This window comes from Maniola jurtina, chromosome 12, assembly GCF_905333055.1.
Source record: "Maniola jurtina chromosome 12, ilManJurt1.1, whole genome shotgun sequence".
In the NCBI taxonomy this organism is placed as follows: domain Eukaryota; kingdom Metazoa; phylum Arthropoda; class Insecta; order Lepidoptera; family Nymphalidae; genus Maniola; species Maniola jurtina.
In genome coordinates, this window is record NC_060040.1 from 406,058 (window position 1) to 422,601 (window position 16,544).

The 16,544-nt window shown below is 36.3% G+C and overlaps 2 protein-coding genes across 2 annotated transcripts; both read right to left on the reverse strand.

Moving 5' to 3' along the window:
• Positions 1-138: 138 nt before the first annotated feature.
• Positions 139-10,164, reverse strand: LOC123870274 (solute carrier family 22 member 7-like). Its single transcript, XM_045913504.1, has 9 exons — positions 9,996-10,164; positions 9,726-9,923; positions 9,065-9,299; positions 8,436-8,691; positions 8,026-8,351; positions 7,675-7,954; positions 7,268-7,452; positions 5,823-5,995; positions 139-150 (listed from the first exon to the last, which is right to left on the reverse strand). Exons 1-8 carry the CDS (start codon positions 10,025-10,027, stop codon positions 5,828-5,830), a joined length of 1,680 nt encoding a protein of 559 aa, XP_045769460.1. The 5' UTR covers positions 10,028-10,164; the 3' UTR covers positions 139-150; positions 5,823-5,827.
• A 1,219-nt stretch (positions 10,165-11,383) lies between these two features.
• On the reverse strand, positions 11,384-15,488 carry LOC123870270 (organic cation transporter protein-like). The gene is made up of 7 exons (XM_045913500.1): positions 15,134-15,488; positions 14,486-14,720; positions 14,032-14,287; positions 13,632-13,957; positions 13,264-13,558; positions 12,670-12,851; positions 11,384-11,821 (listed from the first exon to the last, which is right to left on the reverse strand). The coding sequence occupies exons 1-7, from the start codon at positions 15,367-15,369 to the stop codon at positions 11,648-11,650; spliced, it is 1,704 nt and encodes a 567-aa protein (XP_045769456.1). The 5' UTR covers positions 15,370-15,488; the 3' UTR covers positions 11,384-11,647.
• Positions 15,489-16,544: the final 1,056 nt, after the last annotated feature.

Below are 16,544 nucleotides of genomic sequence, written 5' to 3' on the forward strand. Positions count from 1 at the left end.
AAACCTCCATGTAGTAGGTATGTAGGTACTTACTGCTCAATGGGACTATACAATGTAACCAAGTAATGGGTTTCGACGTTTGACATTCCAGTGTCAGTAGAGATAGGTACCTTCTATAGTTTGGGAAATAAGTTATTTGCACCGATTCGACTTATTGGTTTAGTTTTGGAGAGCGAAAGATCAATAGAGTAGCCACCCACAAATATATAGTTATGTTTACATCGTAGACAGACATAGACTATGATTAACATCTCAGAAAATCTGTGGTTTACGTTAAAAAAATAGAAAATAATTAATCGTGACGCTACTTTTGTTCATAGGAGTCCCTTTGTACTGTGATTGAAACGATTTTGAAACTTTGTATTTTATTGAATAAAAAATAACCTATGTGTTAATGCAAAGCACAATCTAGCTTATGAAAATGCACAGCCAAAAAGAGTAACAAACGGACATACACACACACACACATTTTTGCCTTTATAATATTAGTGTAAAGTGAGATACTCGTAGATAACATTGCAGAGGCAAACTGTCAAACATATTTTATATTGTGATCATTTAATAATAGTTGTATTCCTTTTCGGTTTCGAATAAAATTAATCTTTTTAGGTAGGTACATACCTACTTTAAAATTTTCCTGCAATAAATAATATACCTACAAAAAGCACGGATTGAAAGAAAAAAGAAAGAAAAACTGTTTATTTGGTACCACAAAAATAAGATAACATAATATATAGGTACTGAAAGTAAAGATTGCACTACACCACTGAATGCAAACGCACAATATATTTATTTCCGGACTGATAGATACTACGGTTAAATATAAAGATACGTCATCATACTAAAAATATTCGTTCTACATCTTCAAAGATGGCCCATAGTTTGTTTGCTTGATGCTCGGCCAAAAAGTGTACAAACACTTTACATATCACTTCAAGAGCACTGCTAACTATCTTATTGATATAATGATATAGGTATGTATGCTTAATAATAATAGGGCTGTACTTTGTGGCATTTTTCATACAAATAAACTAACAAGATACTTAACTAATGAGTAGTGACTATTGACTACAAATAACTTAAGCTTATTACTTTAAACAGCGCTAATATTATTTTATTTTAGGGTTGCTATAATAAGTAACAAGTACTTATGTGAAAAAAAAACAAAATTTATTTACTTATCAAAAAGCACATGCATTTCGTGGAGTGAAATATTTAAGTTCCAAAATATTTAATTTTCTATAGACCTAATATAAATACAAGATGTTGGACAAGGCCCGTAACATCGGCAAGTTGAGGTTAGGATTGAGATGTGTAGATATGTGCCAAAAAATAAAAAGCCCCATAGAGTGATAGGTACCTATCACTCTATGGGGCTTTTTATTTTTTGGCAAATATTCTTCAAGTTCTCAAAATATCTTCCACAGGTACCTGTGGAAGATATTTTGAGAACTTGAAGAATTTGCTCAAAACTGAAATGTGACAACCCTGCAAACAGCTGATCACGGAAATGAAATCGAAAAAACTTCTGTGCACTCGAAGGACCGTTTGAACTTTTGTCTAGTAGCAATGAGCAGAGATAACGATAACTTTATGTTGTTTATTTAGTGCTATTATAGCTAATTTTGTCATTTTAAATGATTTATCAAACCCGCTGTAGGTACATACCTATATCAATTTTAAGAACAACCTACTGCAATGTTTAAGGGTATTGTTCAATTTAAACTAAAATAAAATGTTTTTTTTTTCCATTACAAGTTAGCCCTTGACTGCTACCTCAGATGGTGGTAAGTGATGATGCAGTCTAAGATGGAAGCGGGTTAATTTGGAAAGCGTATGACCTACTACGATTACCAAATTACACCAATCGCTCATGTTTATAAATACCGGCTACCTGGCTTCATATTTATTCATCCAAAAGTATCCAACTTTTCGATTCTTGCTAATGCGTTCATCCAAAGTAAGTTATCATGAACGAGAAACGTCAAAATGGGGCTATTTGTGATATATTACAGAGTGACTCATATTACTCATGGTCATGGCCTCGAATCGATGTCCTTAGTTAACGCCATATCTACCATGAGTACGTATCGGTATTTGTTTGTGCTATTGTAAGTACAGTACGCGACAGCTCGTGATGGCAATCGGGGTGAGGACGCCCCGCACACCCGCACAGTCCCCGCGCTGACATGCGGGTGTATAAAAATTTTCAAAAGAAAAATAAAACCGACTTCAAAAACCAAAAACACTAAAAAGTAGAAAATAATTTTTGTTTAGCTACACATGTAATGTACCTAGCTAGGTATGAAGTCGGGCGAGCTTCACTCTTGGATTTCTAATTTTGTTTTAATATGCTCGCTCGACTTCATACCTAGGTACATTACATGTGTAGCTAAACAAAAATTATTTTCTACTTTTTAGTGTTTTTGGTTTTTGAAGTCGGTTTTATTTTTCTTTTGAAAATTTTTTATTTCACAATTTTTAGTGGCCCCACTGTACTATAATATGCTATGCCCAGTTAAAACCCTACTGTTTACTAAGCTATTACACTGATCGCGAGCAATTTGCTCTTATCCATTGAGGATTTCTGTTCTCCATCTCCGAAGATATTCATCAGATCTTCACCAAATTTATATGGGACCACCTGCACAGTATACCCTTTCAAACAAAAAAAAAATTCCAAATCGGTCCAGGGGTCTTTGAGTAATCGGGGAACATACATAAAAAAAAAAAAAATAAAAAAAAAAAAAAAAAGATCCCGACGAATTGAGAACCTCCTCCTTTTTTGGAAGTCGGTTAATTATAATATGATCAACCCATTGCCGGCCCACTGCTGAGCACGGGTCTCTTCTCAGAGTGAGAAGGGTTTAGGCCATAGTCTGCCACGCTGGCCCAATACGGATTGGCAGACTGCACACACCTTTGAGTACATGGAGAACTATAACAGGCATGCAGGTTTACTTACGATGTTTTCCTTCACCGTTAAAGCAAGTGATATATTTAATTGCTTAAAACGCACATAGCTCCGAAAAGTTAGAGGTGCGTGTCCAGGATCAAACCCCCGACTTCCGATTAGCAGCCGGATGTTCTAACCACTTGGCTATCACAGCTTAATATAATAAACATATAAACATTTATTATTATTATTATTATAAACTAGAGGATGCCCGCGACTTCGTCCGCGTGGATTTAGATTTTTATAGATCCTGTGGGAACTGTTTGATTTTCCGGAATACAAGTTGTCTATTTCGATTACAGGGACGCAAAGCTATTTCGGTACCAAATTTCATACAAATCGGTTTAGTGGATAGGTCTTTAGGGAACTCTTTGATTTTCCGGGACAAAAAGTAACCTATGTCCGTCCCCGGAATATAAGCTAACCCTGTACTTTTCGTCAGAATCGGTTACACTGTTGGGCCGTGAAAAGGTTGCGAAAGACAGAGAGACACATATTTCGCATTTATAATATTAGTATGGATGGATAGTATGGATAATTGCATTTGCCATTAAATTTTAGTAATTTAGTTACCTTGATACCGTGATGTTACATGCTCGATGGTACCTACCTCCACACGATTCAATTTCAGGTCAGTCCTACTCTTGTGTTAATAGTAAGTAAAACTTTGGTAATACTGTTCACAATTATTACGAACCAAGGTTAGTAACATCATACCTATAATAATTAAGTTGGTTGTTAGGTACCTATCTACCCAAATATCAAATTTGAGTTTACATACAAATTACATAATAAAAACCGGCCAAGTGCGAGTCAGACTCGCCTGCCGAGTTTTCCGTAGCTTGGAAATAAATATAATAATAATGGTTCTTTATAGCTCTTTGATTAAACTCTTCTTTTTAAGATCGATTTATCTCTCCATTTTCTATGCTCTAGATAAATTGTATTTATTTTAAAAGTTTATGAAGTAATTTTTAAAAAAAATTAGGGCTTTTGAAACAGCTTCGTGCGTAAATAACCTACATTAACTATAAGAAACTAGAAAATTGAAAAATTAACAACATCATGCCACACTTTACTTCATAATAATGTCTTTACTTGTGTAAATCTTGTATTTCAATCAAAATGCATTCACCTCCTCTCGCGTTAGAGTTAGAGAGAAACAGCTATTTTCGACTCCACCCGCCAACGAGCTAATGCTTCGACGAAGCTGGCTCTTTACTAACAGTTGCTGAAATGAAAAAGTGTGACATAAGGATGGACTGATGGGCAGACTGTCGCATACAGGTTTCTCTTATATAATTTTGTTACAGAACCCTAAAAACGCGTTTTGCATATCTTCGACTAGGTAGTTTGAAATTAATGGACTATAATATTGAAAATTATACATGCATATGCTACATTTTATCGTATTATATTTATGCTAGCTTATAAATTGAACACTAAAGACAATTATTAACTTCGTATTTAAATTAAGCTATAGGTACCTATCTGAAACTATAAATAAACTATATAACGTTCGTTCGTTCGATCGTTACCTACCTATTGGTTCGCGCATTTTTCATTAATTTCATAGAATTGGCATGCTGCTACCTATAATGACAAAGACATTCGCTAAGAAAGGATTTTTGGAAAATAATTTATTTTCATTTGTTAATCATAAAATCTTTGCTTAGTCTTGGACAAACAGACAGACAACAAAGTGATCCTATACGGGTTCCTTTTTCCTTTTGAGGTACGGAATCCTAGAAATACAAATCGATCCAAATAGATATCTCAGAAAATCGGTGTACCTAAGTAGTAAGTACCTACCTATATTTACATGGAAAAAGACAACGTGCAGAATTGAGAGCCTCCCCCTTTTTTGAAAGTCGGTTATGCACCTATGCGTTCACGGCCGCGCATTGTATCAAATTCAGTTTAAACTTTGTACAGTTGGTGTTGACATTTGCGTGAAGGTTTCTATCGGAGCGGCACGGCGTGGCAGACGTGTCGTATCAGATATCCCGAGCGAAGCCAAGGCGGGCCTACTACAAATGATAATATTATCATATCAATACAATGTTAATAAATTCTGCCAAAATTTCCATATTATAATTGCAATGCGATAAAATCCATTATGACCTACAGTAAAAATTAATTTTTATTTAATTTTTGAATGATAATACAAAAAAGAAAAAAAACTTTATGCTGGAAACTTAGAGAATTCCTAAATCTATGCAGACTAAGCCGCGGGCCTCAGCTCATCTAAATATAAATCCTATGCATCCTACTCTATGGCTCAAACTACTGGACGGATGGGGCTGAAAGGCATTTGGATATATTATGACATAGACATCCGATAAGAAAGGATTTTTGAAAATTCAACTCCTAAGGGGTAAATAGGGGTTTGAAATTTGTGTAGACCACGCGGACCAAGCTAGTATTAAGCTACCGGTATAAGCTGGTATTATTATAAGGCAATTTAAAATTAAAACAATTTCTCATCAGTGAACCAATTATTTAAATACTGATTTATATCCGGTAGATACCTACTTAACGTTCAGTGTGGGGCATCCTTTAGAAAACATCTAAAGTTTAGATGTTTTCTGTGTTCATTTAACAGACAGTATAGTACCTAGTCAAATAGTAGTAGTCAAATCACTTATAACCTGGTTATTTCCGGGACCAGCCGGATTGAGACGTGGAGAGAGCCTATACAATGGTTATTTAGCATGTTTTATTTTTCTAGTTTAGTGCATCTGTATATAAAAAGCTAGTATTATGATTAAGTATATAATGTAAATCGAAAAATTGCACAAAATTCTTAAAATAATTCGATGGAGATCAAGCGTTAACAAAAAAATTTAAACTTTTGTAAGATCACTGCATTCAGAATTCAGAGTTCTGTCTGTTATCTGGTTTGCCTAGCATTTCTGCTTCTGCAAACGTATCAGGGAGCTTCGTCCCTAGAGTTTCAGGTTGCGTGAGCACCGAGGCACCAGCGAGGAAGCCCATAGCAGCAAACATCACTGACGGAAGGCCGTGCCAGTATTGTTTCTGAAAATTATAATGACTTATTAATTATTATGTATCGGGTTGTGAGAGCCTAGAGGTTAAGTTCAGAAGGTCGGGGCTTCGATTCCGGGTACGAAGCTCTAACTTATCAAAGTTGTGTGCGGCTAAGCAAAACATTAAGAGCAAACCTGCATACCTGAGAGTTCTCCACAAATGTTGTACAGAGGCAGGCGTTACTTTGCGGAGCCCGCCACCACGCAGCACCACACAAATCTCAAAACCGCCTCGACACCGGAGATCAAACCTTGACTCACGAATCAAGAATCAGGGATCAAGATCAGGAATCAGGGATCAGAAATATTAGGTGTAGAATGTAGATCTACATTCACCTCCTATTCACACTTGCAAATCCCACCAGAAGGTGACTGGCTAAAACCGTTACCCCTTGACAATAACTAACGGCATTATATTATGATAATGAATATTTTCTGAGAGAATGTTCCGTTACAGTAAATATTATTGTAGATTGGAAGAGTATAATAATACGTTACTAGAGGATGCCCGCGACTTCGTCCGCGTGGATTTAGATTTGCAAAGATCCCGTAGAAACTGTTTGATTTTCTGGAATAAAAAGTTGCCTATGTCAATTACAGAGACGCAAGCTACCTCGGTACCTTTCATACAAATCGCTTAAGCGGATGGGTTTTTGAGAATCCCGTGGGAACTCTTTGATTTTCCGGGATAAAAAATAGCCTATGTCCATCCCCGGGGCATTAGCTAACCGTGTACCAAATTTCGTCAGAATCAGTTAAACTGCTGGGCCGTGAAAAGGTAGCAGACAGACAGACACACACTTTCGCATTTATAACATTAGTATGGAAGTATGGATTATCATTTATCAAAGGCCGAACTACGGTAATCCTAACATTTTAGTCAAACTTGAGATTTACCATGCCCTACGGAAAAATGTCAAACTGGTCTGTGATGACTTTTATTTTCAAACTAGAGGATGCCCGTGACTTCGTCCGCGTGGATTTAGGTTTTAAAAGATCCCTTGGGAACTGTTTGATTTTCCGGGATAAAAAGTTGCCTATGTCAAATACAGGGACGCGAGCTACCTTGGTACTAGCGCTCTGGTTACACCTTTTATATTTCAATGCTCGGTGCTCCGGGAAAACTGCGCTGCCCAGGTCAATCACCGAACATTGAAATATAAACTTTATTTTGACTGGATAAATGTTAAATTCAACATTTAAATAAAAAATTCCTCTGCCGTCCCGTCCTCCAATGTGCGCTTGCCCTAATGCAGCTTACAAGTGGTGGCGTCAGTGGAGCAGCAATAGCACCAAGTCGCCCCACAGTTGACGAAAACGCCAGAAAAGTTTGTCGATATTCCGTGGGGTACAGCTCCGATGTGTAGAGGAAGAGACAAGTCTGCGCCGTCGTCACTCCCACCTTTCCAAGTAAATAAGCTATTAGCCGGACTGTATACATGCTATCTGAAAAAAATACCGATAGTAAAAAAGTACTTCATTTCAAGTTAACACTATACACGTTGTTTAGCTTTTTTTTTTATTCGATACAAGTTAACTCTTGACTGCAATCTCACTTGGTGATAAGTGATGATGCAGATAGAAGCGGGCTAACCTGGAAGGGGTAAATCTTAATAGTGAAATTAGAATTAGATACGATACTGAGTACGACACGATTATTATGCTTACCATTGGGTATTACGACAAAGAGTATGTTGCATAAAGCACTGAAGAAATATCCCGACGCCAGTGTAGTTTTTCGGCCAATCTTAGTGAGTAAAAAAGCTCCAATGAAAACTCCAGGTATTTCCACAGCGCAAATCAACATGTAGTTTAGATACATAGTATCTGACAGTCCGGTCGAGTTGATGGATAGTCCGTAGTAGACAAATGTTCCCGCGACAAACCAAAAGGGAGTGGTACATATGCGAGAGCGTATCACCGTCCGAATTAAGCCCGCTTTTCTCACCTGAACATGAAGAATCTCATTAAAGTAGCTTTTGAATATATCACTCAAATTGACAATTATGCAAAACATACCCCTGAACCAGAGAGAGGCTCTTGCTGAGGTCTCAATAAAGCGTCCATAGACTTATCACTGATTGATTTTTTATTCAATCTTGCTGCAGTTTCTATTATCTTCCTCGCTTCAGCGTACCTTTCCTTAACGAGGAGCCAGCGAATACTTTCAGACAGAAGCCAATAATAAACAAACATGAATAAGCAAGGGATACAAAGCACCAGAATGACGTATCGCCAAGAACCAATAAGCCAAAACACTCCGCCCATCAACACTTGCCCTAGTGAATACATTGACAGTAATGTTATACCGACGAAGCGATAGTTTGGTCCAATAAGCTCTGTGGCTGAAAATAAAAATAAAATTACGATGTTGAACTAATAAAATGTTAAGAGAATAGCTCATTAAAATACGGTCAAAAAGATGTTACCTAAAACAATAGACGTAGTATACACACTTGATCCTAATACAGTCTGAACCATTTCCAATATCATGTACATGGCGTAATTAACAGAAAAAGCTCGGATCACACCAACAAGGCCCAAAGAAAATATATTGAACACTAAAGCGACCTTGCGGCCAAAACGATCTGAGATGTATCCCGTTAGGGGCAATCCTAGTAATAAACCGATATTGCCTACTGTGCCTGCTAAAGCGCGAAGCCATTCGTTGCATCCAAGGTCAAACTAAAACAAAAAAGATTTATATAATGGTCAAATGTCTTTATTTTCACAAGTACTATCTATTACGGTTAATTAGTAAAAGTGCATATGTATTAAATGACGCGCGTGTATCCGTTGACATAACTGCACGCATTACGTCTATGCGAACGTTCACACCACGCAAGCGGTATGCCATGTCTCATAAAGTTCCATACATTTCAACGCAATGCTACGCGCTATGTCTACGCTTAAGCGACGCATACGCGGCCTGTGTGAACGAGCTGTAAAGACTACTAGATTATGCTCAAAGGGTAAAGTGAAACCTTTAAAGCTATAGAAATCCAAGATTGATACCGAGTAGAGTACAAGTTTAAAAAAATATTCATTTGATACTTACATCGTATACTACGCTATAATCATTTGCATAGACAAAGTCTTTGCAGCTAATGACGTTTGCCTGGTCAAATAGGCTGCCAGGACAATAGTCCAAGGAACCGTTGCTTCCGGAATCAATAGGAGCATATCTGTCACAGCTCGAGAAGCCTGACTTTGTCCCCGGCACTGCGTTCAAGATCCAATCAGGACTGTAATCATCTAACCTGCTATTCTCACCACATTCTGGAATTCGACACCTGAAATGGAAAAAGTTTTTCGAAAGATGCTATACTTGAATTGACAATATACTAATAGTAGAGTACTAATATAAACTAATAGTAGAGTACTGTTGGGACACACAGTACAGTAGAGTACAGTTTGAATAAATGACTTTGACTTCGACTAGTTTCGAACCCATCCAGGGTACTTTGCACTATCTTAATTTCTTATCATTTATATATAATCCTTTACATTGTAATAGGATTTTTCCATAAGCTTAATTTTTATGAAAACTTTGAACTTGTTGAGAGACAAACCTGATTCTTGAGAATTTTTTTTTTAATTCAATCACACCTGATGGAAAGTGATGATGTGACGCGTTTACCTAGAAGATGCCTATTCATTCTTGTTTTAAAGATACCCGGATTGTAGTTGGTAGGAAACAAATGGAAATAATGTGTCACCTGTGTGGTATAGCTGCAGCGGATAGGATGTAATCATTTCTAATGGCAGAAAACATAACTGGTATAATTATGATAAGAACATATCGCAACTGGAACCAGCCAAATTCACCAATTTCTGTTCTCAAGAGATCATCACGGTTCACTAATGTTTGAAAATCACTGCTTGTCATCTTTTCATCTTGATTTTTTCCGTCAGATATATTTTTTCCATCAAATATATTTTTTCCATCAGATATATTTTTTCCGTCAGATATATTTTGTCCGTCAGAAATATTTTCATCATCATTATGTTTTTCAGACATTATAAATGTTGTATTTCAGCTCTTAGTTTAGTGAAACGAGTAAGCACAATAATATTTTGAAGTAGCTTATTAAGTAGTAAGTGTTTAGAGTTCCCTAAATGAAGTATCAATTTTGTGGAACCAAAATACTGACTTATTATACAAGTTATATTTTATTGTTTTAATCTGACTAACAAAATCGCATTTTAAATATCATTTTTATCAAAATTACACGATTAAAGAAGAATTTCGTATTTTTATGTTCATTTTACATTGTTTCATTAATGTTATGTAGCCATAAAATAGGTAGGTATGCCGCAGCAGTATACAAGCAAGTAACTGCGAGTAAGTACGTCTAAATAATATGATAAGCTTTAAGACTAGTCCTTACTGGATATTGCTATGCGAACCAAAACTGAAAAAATAATGAGAAAAGAATTTCTATGGCTAGAGAGATTAAGAGACTGCTAGATTGGTCTGATAATAATAATATTTTGAACGGAACCATTTATCCTTTTGCACAGCTTGAAGCTGACCGAATTTTTTATCAAAGTGCAAGATGTCAGCTGTTGATACAAGATCTCCTTGAGATGAGATAACATAATGCGCTATTTTATGTCATTTAAGTATTACAATCCTTAACTAACAATAAGAAATTTTCAAGACTGTTTTTTAAAATAGGCTGCGCAAGACGCGCTCCGTCGCCACTTCATTCAGCTTTACCTACTTGACCTTCGTTTTCAATGTTGCCGACTCGTTTCAATTGCCATCTTTGCTGCACTCGGCCTCAATTTGCTTTATCAGCACTTTCTTCGCGAGTTTCTGGCTTCACGCCTACACATAAACATTTTAGGGTAACTAGGGCACACAAGGTTGCGTGGAGTCAGGATGCTTAGATTATATTCTGGTTGAGTTATTTTTTGAACTCTTGCGTGTCTCTAAGGTAAATGCGGAGATTTGCTAGCAAAAGACCGAAATTAACGATTATTACAAAACATTTCGAACTTATGCTTGGTAAATCTAGGTTTTACTATCAGACAGTCGCACATTGAAAATGTCAGTGCAGCCACACCATAAGCCTTCCTAGTTAAATGATAATGAAACCCGTATCGAATCGCATTAAGCAACATTAGCTTCAATCACATTTTATATACTTACCTACTAGCTGATGCCCGGGACTTCATCCGCGTAGATTCTCGAAAATTCCGTGGGAACTCTTTGATTTTCCGAGATAAAATGTAGCCTATCTCATTTTCCAGGCCAACGCGTTGCTCCGTTGCAGCGTGATTGAAGGACAAACCAACAAGAAAACACAGTTTCGGATTTATAATATGGGTAGTGATGGGTAGTAATTGAAATAAAATAACTTTAATATTTTAAAAAATAAAATTTTAATTCGCACGAAACTATTAATAGGCGGATTCGGATAGATCTCGCCAATAAGTTTATTCGAGTACTTATACAAACACTAAAGTTTACTTTTTATGAATGTTCAAAATTATCAATCTGCCAATTTTTAATTCCTATAACTTTTAATTTTACTGAAAGACAACAACCGTTAACATTTCAGCGTGTCAAAAATAATTAAAATGTAAATAATTCAGCGTCGACACCAATTGAAGCTTTTGTAAGACCTCTGATTCAATGCTCCATTTCAGAATTCTGTCTGTTATTTGGTTTCCCTAGCATTTCTGCCTCAGCTAACGTATCAGGGAGCTTAGCGCCTAGAGTCTCAGGTTGTGTGAGCACCATGGCACCAGCGAGGAAGCCCATAGCACCAAACATCACTGAAGGGAGGCCGTGCCAGTATTGTGTCTGAAAATAGAGACATAATGATTTATACGAACGATAAAGAAATAGTAAAGATGAAGGTGGATATTGTGTTATTTATCTCCTTATTTATTTAAGGGCTTTTATACGTTATGAGCTTTTTCTATAAACACGCCACACACACCTAACGCATGTGCATAACCGTGCCACGCGAATGTGATCATTAAGGTGCTAAACTACTTACGGCCTTTGTCTGTACATGTCCCTAATAATAATAATCTAAAAACATAATGAAAAACAAAATTCTTAACCTACAAAATAAACAATAACATAAACAGAAAAAGTATTAAAATTAATGAAAAAACAGCAAGTTATACAATTAATTACAAATGTTATCCTTTGCGATGCCCTGACGGGCTTCATGCTGTAATACTGTATATTTTATGATGTAAACATGAATGTAAATAAAGAATTAAGAAAGAATAAAGAGTAATGGTTTCGCAGTCATATAATATAGTTAAAACCCGTTACGCCTTGACAAAAATTGATGGCATAATCTACAATTTAGATAATGAATATTTTCTATGAGCTTGTTCTGTTACCATTAGATATTATAGTAAACCTAATACATTGGATGATGAATAAAAGAGAAACCGGCCAAGATTTTTTTTGTAATGTAACCACAAATTCACGGTTTTCAGCTTTTTTCCTTTGCGTGTGCTATAAGACCTACCTACCTGCCAATTTTCATGATTCTAATTCAATGGGAAGAAGCCTATAAGTCTGATAGACAGACGGGCGGACGGACGGACAGACAACAAAGGGATCCTATAAGAATTCCATTTTTCCTTTACGGAATCCTAAAAACTTGATAATATAGTATTGCAGCTTACAAGTGGTGGCGTCAGTGGAGCAGCAATGCCGCCAAGACGCCCCACGGTTGACGAAAACGCCAGAAAAGTGTGTCGATACTCCGTGGGGTACAGCTCCGATGTGTAGAGGTAGAGCGAAGCCATAGCTATCGTCACCGCCATCTTTCCAAGTAAGTAACTTATTAGCCGTAATGTGAACATGTCTACGAAATTAATATTAAAATATTAATCTTTTTCGCCTTGGTTCACAAAGAAAGTATGAACTACACTACTAACTTCACTCTAGTCTTAGAACACAGGTTCAGAGTGCAGATTAGAAGTGAATGAATAGATCACACTAATATTATAGAGGCGAAAGTTCATGTGTATGTGTGTGTATGTATGTTTATTACTTTTTCATACAAAAATACTAAACGGATTTGGCTGAAATTTGGAATGAAGATAGATAATATCCTGAATTAGCATATATGCTACTTTTTATCTCGGGAAATGAAAGAGTTCCCACGGGATTGTGAAAAACCAGAATCTACATGGACGAAGTCGCGGGCACCAGCTAGTATAATTAAATATTAAGACTAAAAAAAGATTAGTGAATTTATTACAATGATTGATTACCAGAGGGTACCACGACGAACAATATGTTGCATAAACCACAAAGGATAAACCCCGATGACAGTGAGGCTTTTCTGCCAACCTTAGTGAGTAAAAAACCTCCAACGAAACATCCAGGGATCGCCATAGCACTAGTCAACATGTAGTTTAGGTACATAGTATCTGACAGTCCGGTTGAATTGATGGATAGTCCGTAGTAGATAAATGTTCCCGCGACAAACCACACTGAAGTGGTAAATCCACGTATCAATAAAATAGGAGAGCGTATCACCGTTCGAATAACACCAGCTTGCTTCATCTGAACGTAAAGAACTTCATTAAAATAATTGATTATGAATAAGTTTCTGAAAGACGGATTACACAAAACATACCCCTGAACGAGGAAGAGGGTGTTGTTGAGGTTTCAATAAAGCTTCCATAGATTTATCACTGATTGATTTTTTATTTAATCTTGCTGCAGTTTCTATTATCTTCCTCGCTTCAGCGTACCTTCCCTTAACGAGGAGCCAGCGAATACTTTCAGACAAAAGCCAATAATAAACAAACATGAGTAAGCAAGGAATGTACAGAGACAGATTAGCATATCGCCAAGAACCAATAAGCCAGAACACTCCGCCCATCAATACTTGCCCCAGTGCGTATATTGACGAAAATGCTATACTGACGTAGCGATATTTTGGTCCAATAAGTTCTGTGGCTAAAAAATAATAATTAAATTATTAAGTTGAATAAAACTGGTCCATTCAAATGTATTAAAAATGAACCTATTACCTAAAACATAAGCTGTGGGATAAATACTTGATCCGAATATAGCCTGAATCAGTTGCAATATCATGTACATGGGGTAATTAGTAGAAAAAGCTCTGATCACTCCAACAAGGCCCATTAAGAATATATTGCACACTAAAGCAACCTTGCGGCCAAAACGATCTGAGATGTATCCCGTTAGAGGCAATCCCAGCAACAAGCCGATATTGCCTACTGTGCCTGCTAAAGCGCGAAGCCATTCATTGCATCCAAGATCAAACTAAAACATAAAAGAGCTATGTGATAGAAAAATGCCTTTACTTTTACAAGTGTTACGGGTAATATGGTATACGGTAAGTGATGACACAGATTAAGATTGATATTATACTCTGGATAAAGTGAAACCCTTAAAGCCATAGATACCAAAAATTGGTACCGATTAACAAGTCAAGTTTTAAAAATATTATTTGATACTTACATCGTATACTACACTATGATCATTTGCATAGACAAAGTCCTTGCAACTAACGACGGTTGTCTGGTCAAATAGACTGGCAGGACAGTAGTCCAAGGAACCGTTGGTTCCGAAATCAATAGAAGCATATCTGTTACAGCTCGAGAAGCCTGATTTTGTCTCCGGCACAGCGTTCAAGATCCAATCAGGATTGTAAGTAAGCAATTTGCTATTTTCACCACATTCTGGAATTCGACACCTGTAATTGAGTTTTTAATATTGATAATTATATCATCAACTAATATTAGTATTTGAAAGTCGAAATTACTCCAAAAGTAGAGACCGTGAAGAAGTAAGCGTATTGGAGTGTCCATCAGCACGATATGGGCTGACGATTCAAACAGGGTAGTGAGAAGTGGCTGGATGAGGAAATCTAAGGGCCGGGCTTTTGACATTAAGGCTTTTGGACCATATGCCTACAAGCTAAAGATGATGATGATGATGGTGAAAATTGTATTTATTGTAGCTATAGTTAAAACTCTTTGAAAATAACACTTCAAAACATCAATATTTCCAAAAGTTCACACTTTTTAGATAATTTTATTGTATTTTAATGACTCTTCAAAATGACATTTAAACCAAAATATAGATAGGTATATTGTTATACTGCACCTGTGTGGTATTGCTGCTGTGGCCAGAATGAAATCGTTTCTAGCGGCATTTAACATGATTGGTATTGTTATGATCAAAAGGTATCGCAACTGAAACCAGCCAAATTCACCAAGTTCTTTTCTCAAGAGATCATCACGGTTCACTGGTTTTTCAGATTCACTGCTTGCGCTCTCTTTATCTTGATTCTGTCCAGTAGAATTATTTTCATCATCACTATCTTTATGATTTTTAGGCATTATTCTTAGTGGGTTTTTAGTTCTTAGCTTAATGGAATGAGTTTACACACTAATTATAGCTTATTGAAATGGCTAGAGCCCCCTCAGTGGAGTGTGATTTGTGAATTATCTTGAATAGAAATACTTATGAGATGTGATAAGATAAAGTTAATTAAATCAACAATTATGACGACTTAAATAACACAAAGTAACTACTTTGTAACTTAATGAACAGGTTATGTTAACTGGCTCGTAGTTAATAGAAGTACATTAAATGACGATATAGTACACGCACATAGGTATAATGCGATACTTTGCAAAACAATTAATATAACAATTGACAGCGAAGTCGTCCGTACAGTATGGCAGATTGAGTGAAAAGAGAGTGAAATTAGTATGTATGAAACGAACAAAATACAGGTTCAAACTCATCCAATAAACAATAAATTATGTCGGTGTTAGAAAGGATTCACTAGAATAAAAAAATTCCGGACTGTCCATTATACAATGTATAGAGCATAATAATATCAATAAGATACAAACAGGATTTGCAAGATTTGAAGCAGAACAATGATCGAAGCGAAGGCGAAGAATACTGCCCTGAGGCATGCTATGTGTGATTAGTAATATTTATACCTTGTGTAAGAATTGTACCTTGACAAACTCGGTTCTTTCTGTCAAATAACTCTCTAAGTGTGAAAGCTGGTTGCTTCGAATTCCATGAGACATGTTTAAACATTACTGAGACTGGGATCGATACGGTGTCAAAAGCTTAGACCGAGTCTAGAAATAATGTTTCAAAAAATATATTTTACTATTTAGAGGTTACTGACAAAGAAAATGATAATAGACTAGAATAGATTTTTAATGGAAGAAACTTTTACAAGTGCTTTTCTTCGATATTTTTCGCACTTGAACCGTAGGTACGTACCGTGACTGACTGACAGACAATGCAATTTTGGGCCTGGAGATCTGAAAAGTGGTCATCATAAACAGTAGACCTATGTTAAAATAAGCTTTCTGTTAGTACTTAGCACCTACCATAAACCGCTACGACTATATAGAACCACCATTTTTGTACTTAATAATACAGATATTTACAGAAAGACTTTCTTGAAATTTCTTCTCAAAAGACGCAAGATCGCTATTCGACACTAGGTCATTAGCAGGAGACCTAAGTGTATCAAATTTTTTAA

Coding starts and splice junctions, on each gene's coding strand:
- LOC123870270 (XM_045913500.1), bottom strand. CDS start 15,369: ATGCCTAAAAATCATAAAGATAGTGATGATGAAAATAATTCTACTGGA. Junction 14,721..15,133: donor ACAGCAGCAATACCACACAG/GTGCAGTATAAC, acceptor ACTCAATTACAG/GTGTCGAATTCCAGAATGTG. Junction 14,288..14,485: donor ATCATAGTGTAGTATACGAT/GTAAGTATCAAA, acceptor TTTATGTTTTAG/TTTGATCTTGGATGCAATGA.
- LOC123870274 (XM_045913504.1), bottom strand. CDS start 10,027: ATGTCTGAAAAACATAATGATGATGAAAATAT. Junction 8,352..8,435: donor TACTACGTCTATTGTTTTAG/GTAACATCTTTT, acceptor TTTTATTTTCAG/CCACAGAGCTTATTGGACCA. Junction 7,453..7,674: donor CTTTGTCGTAATACCCAATG/GTAAGCATAATA, acceptor TATTTTTTTCAG/ATAGCATGTATACAGTCCGG.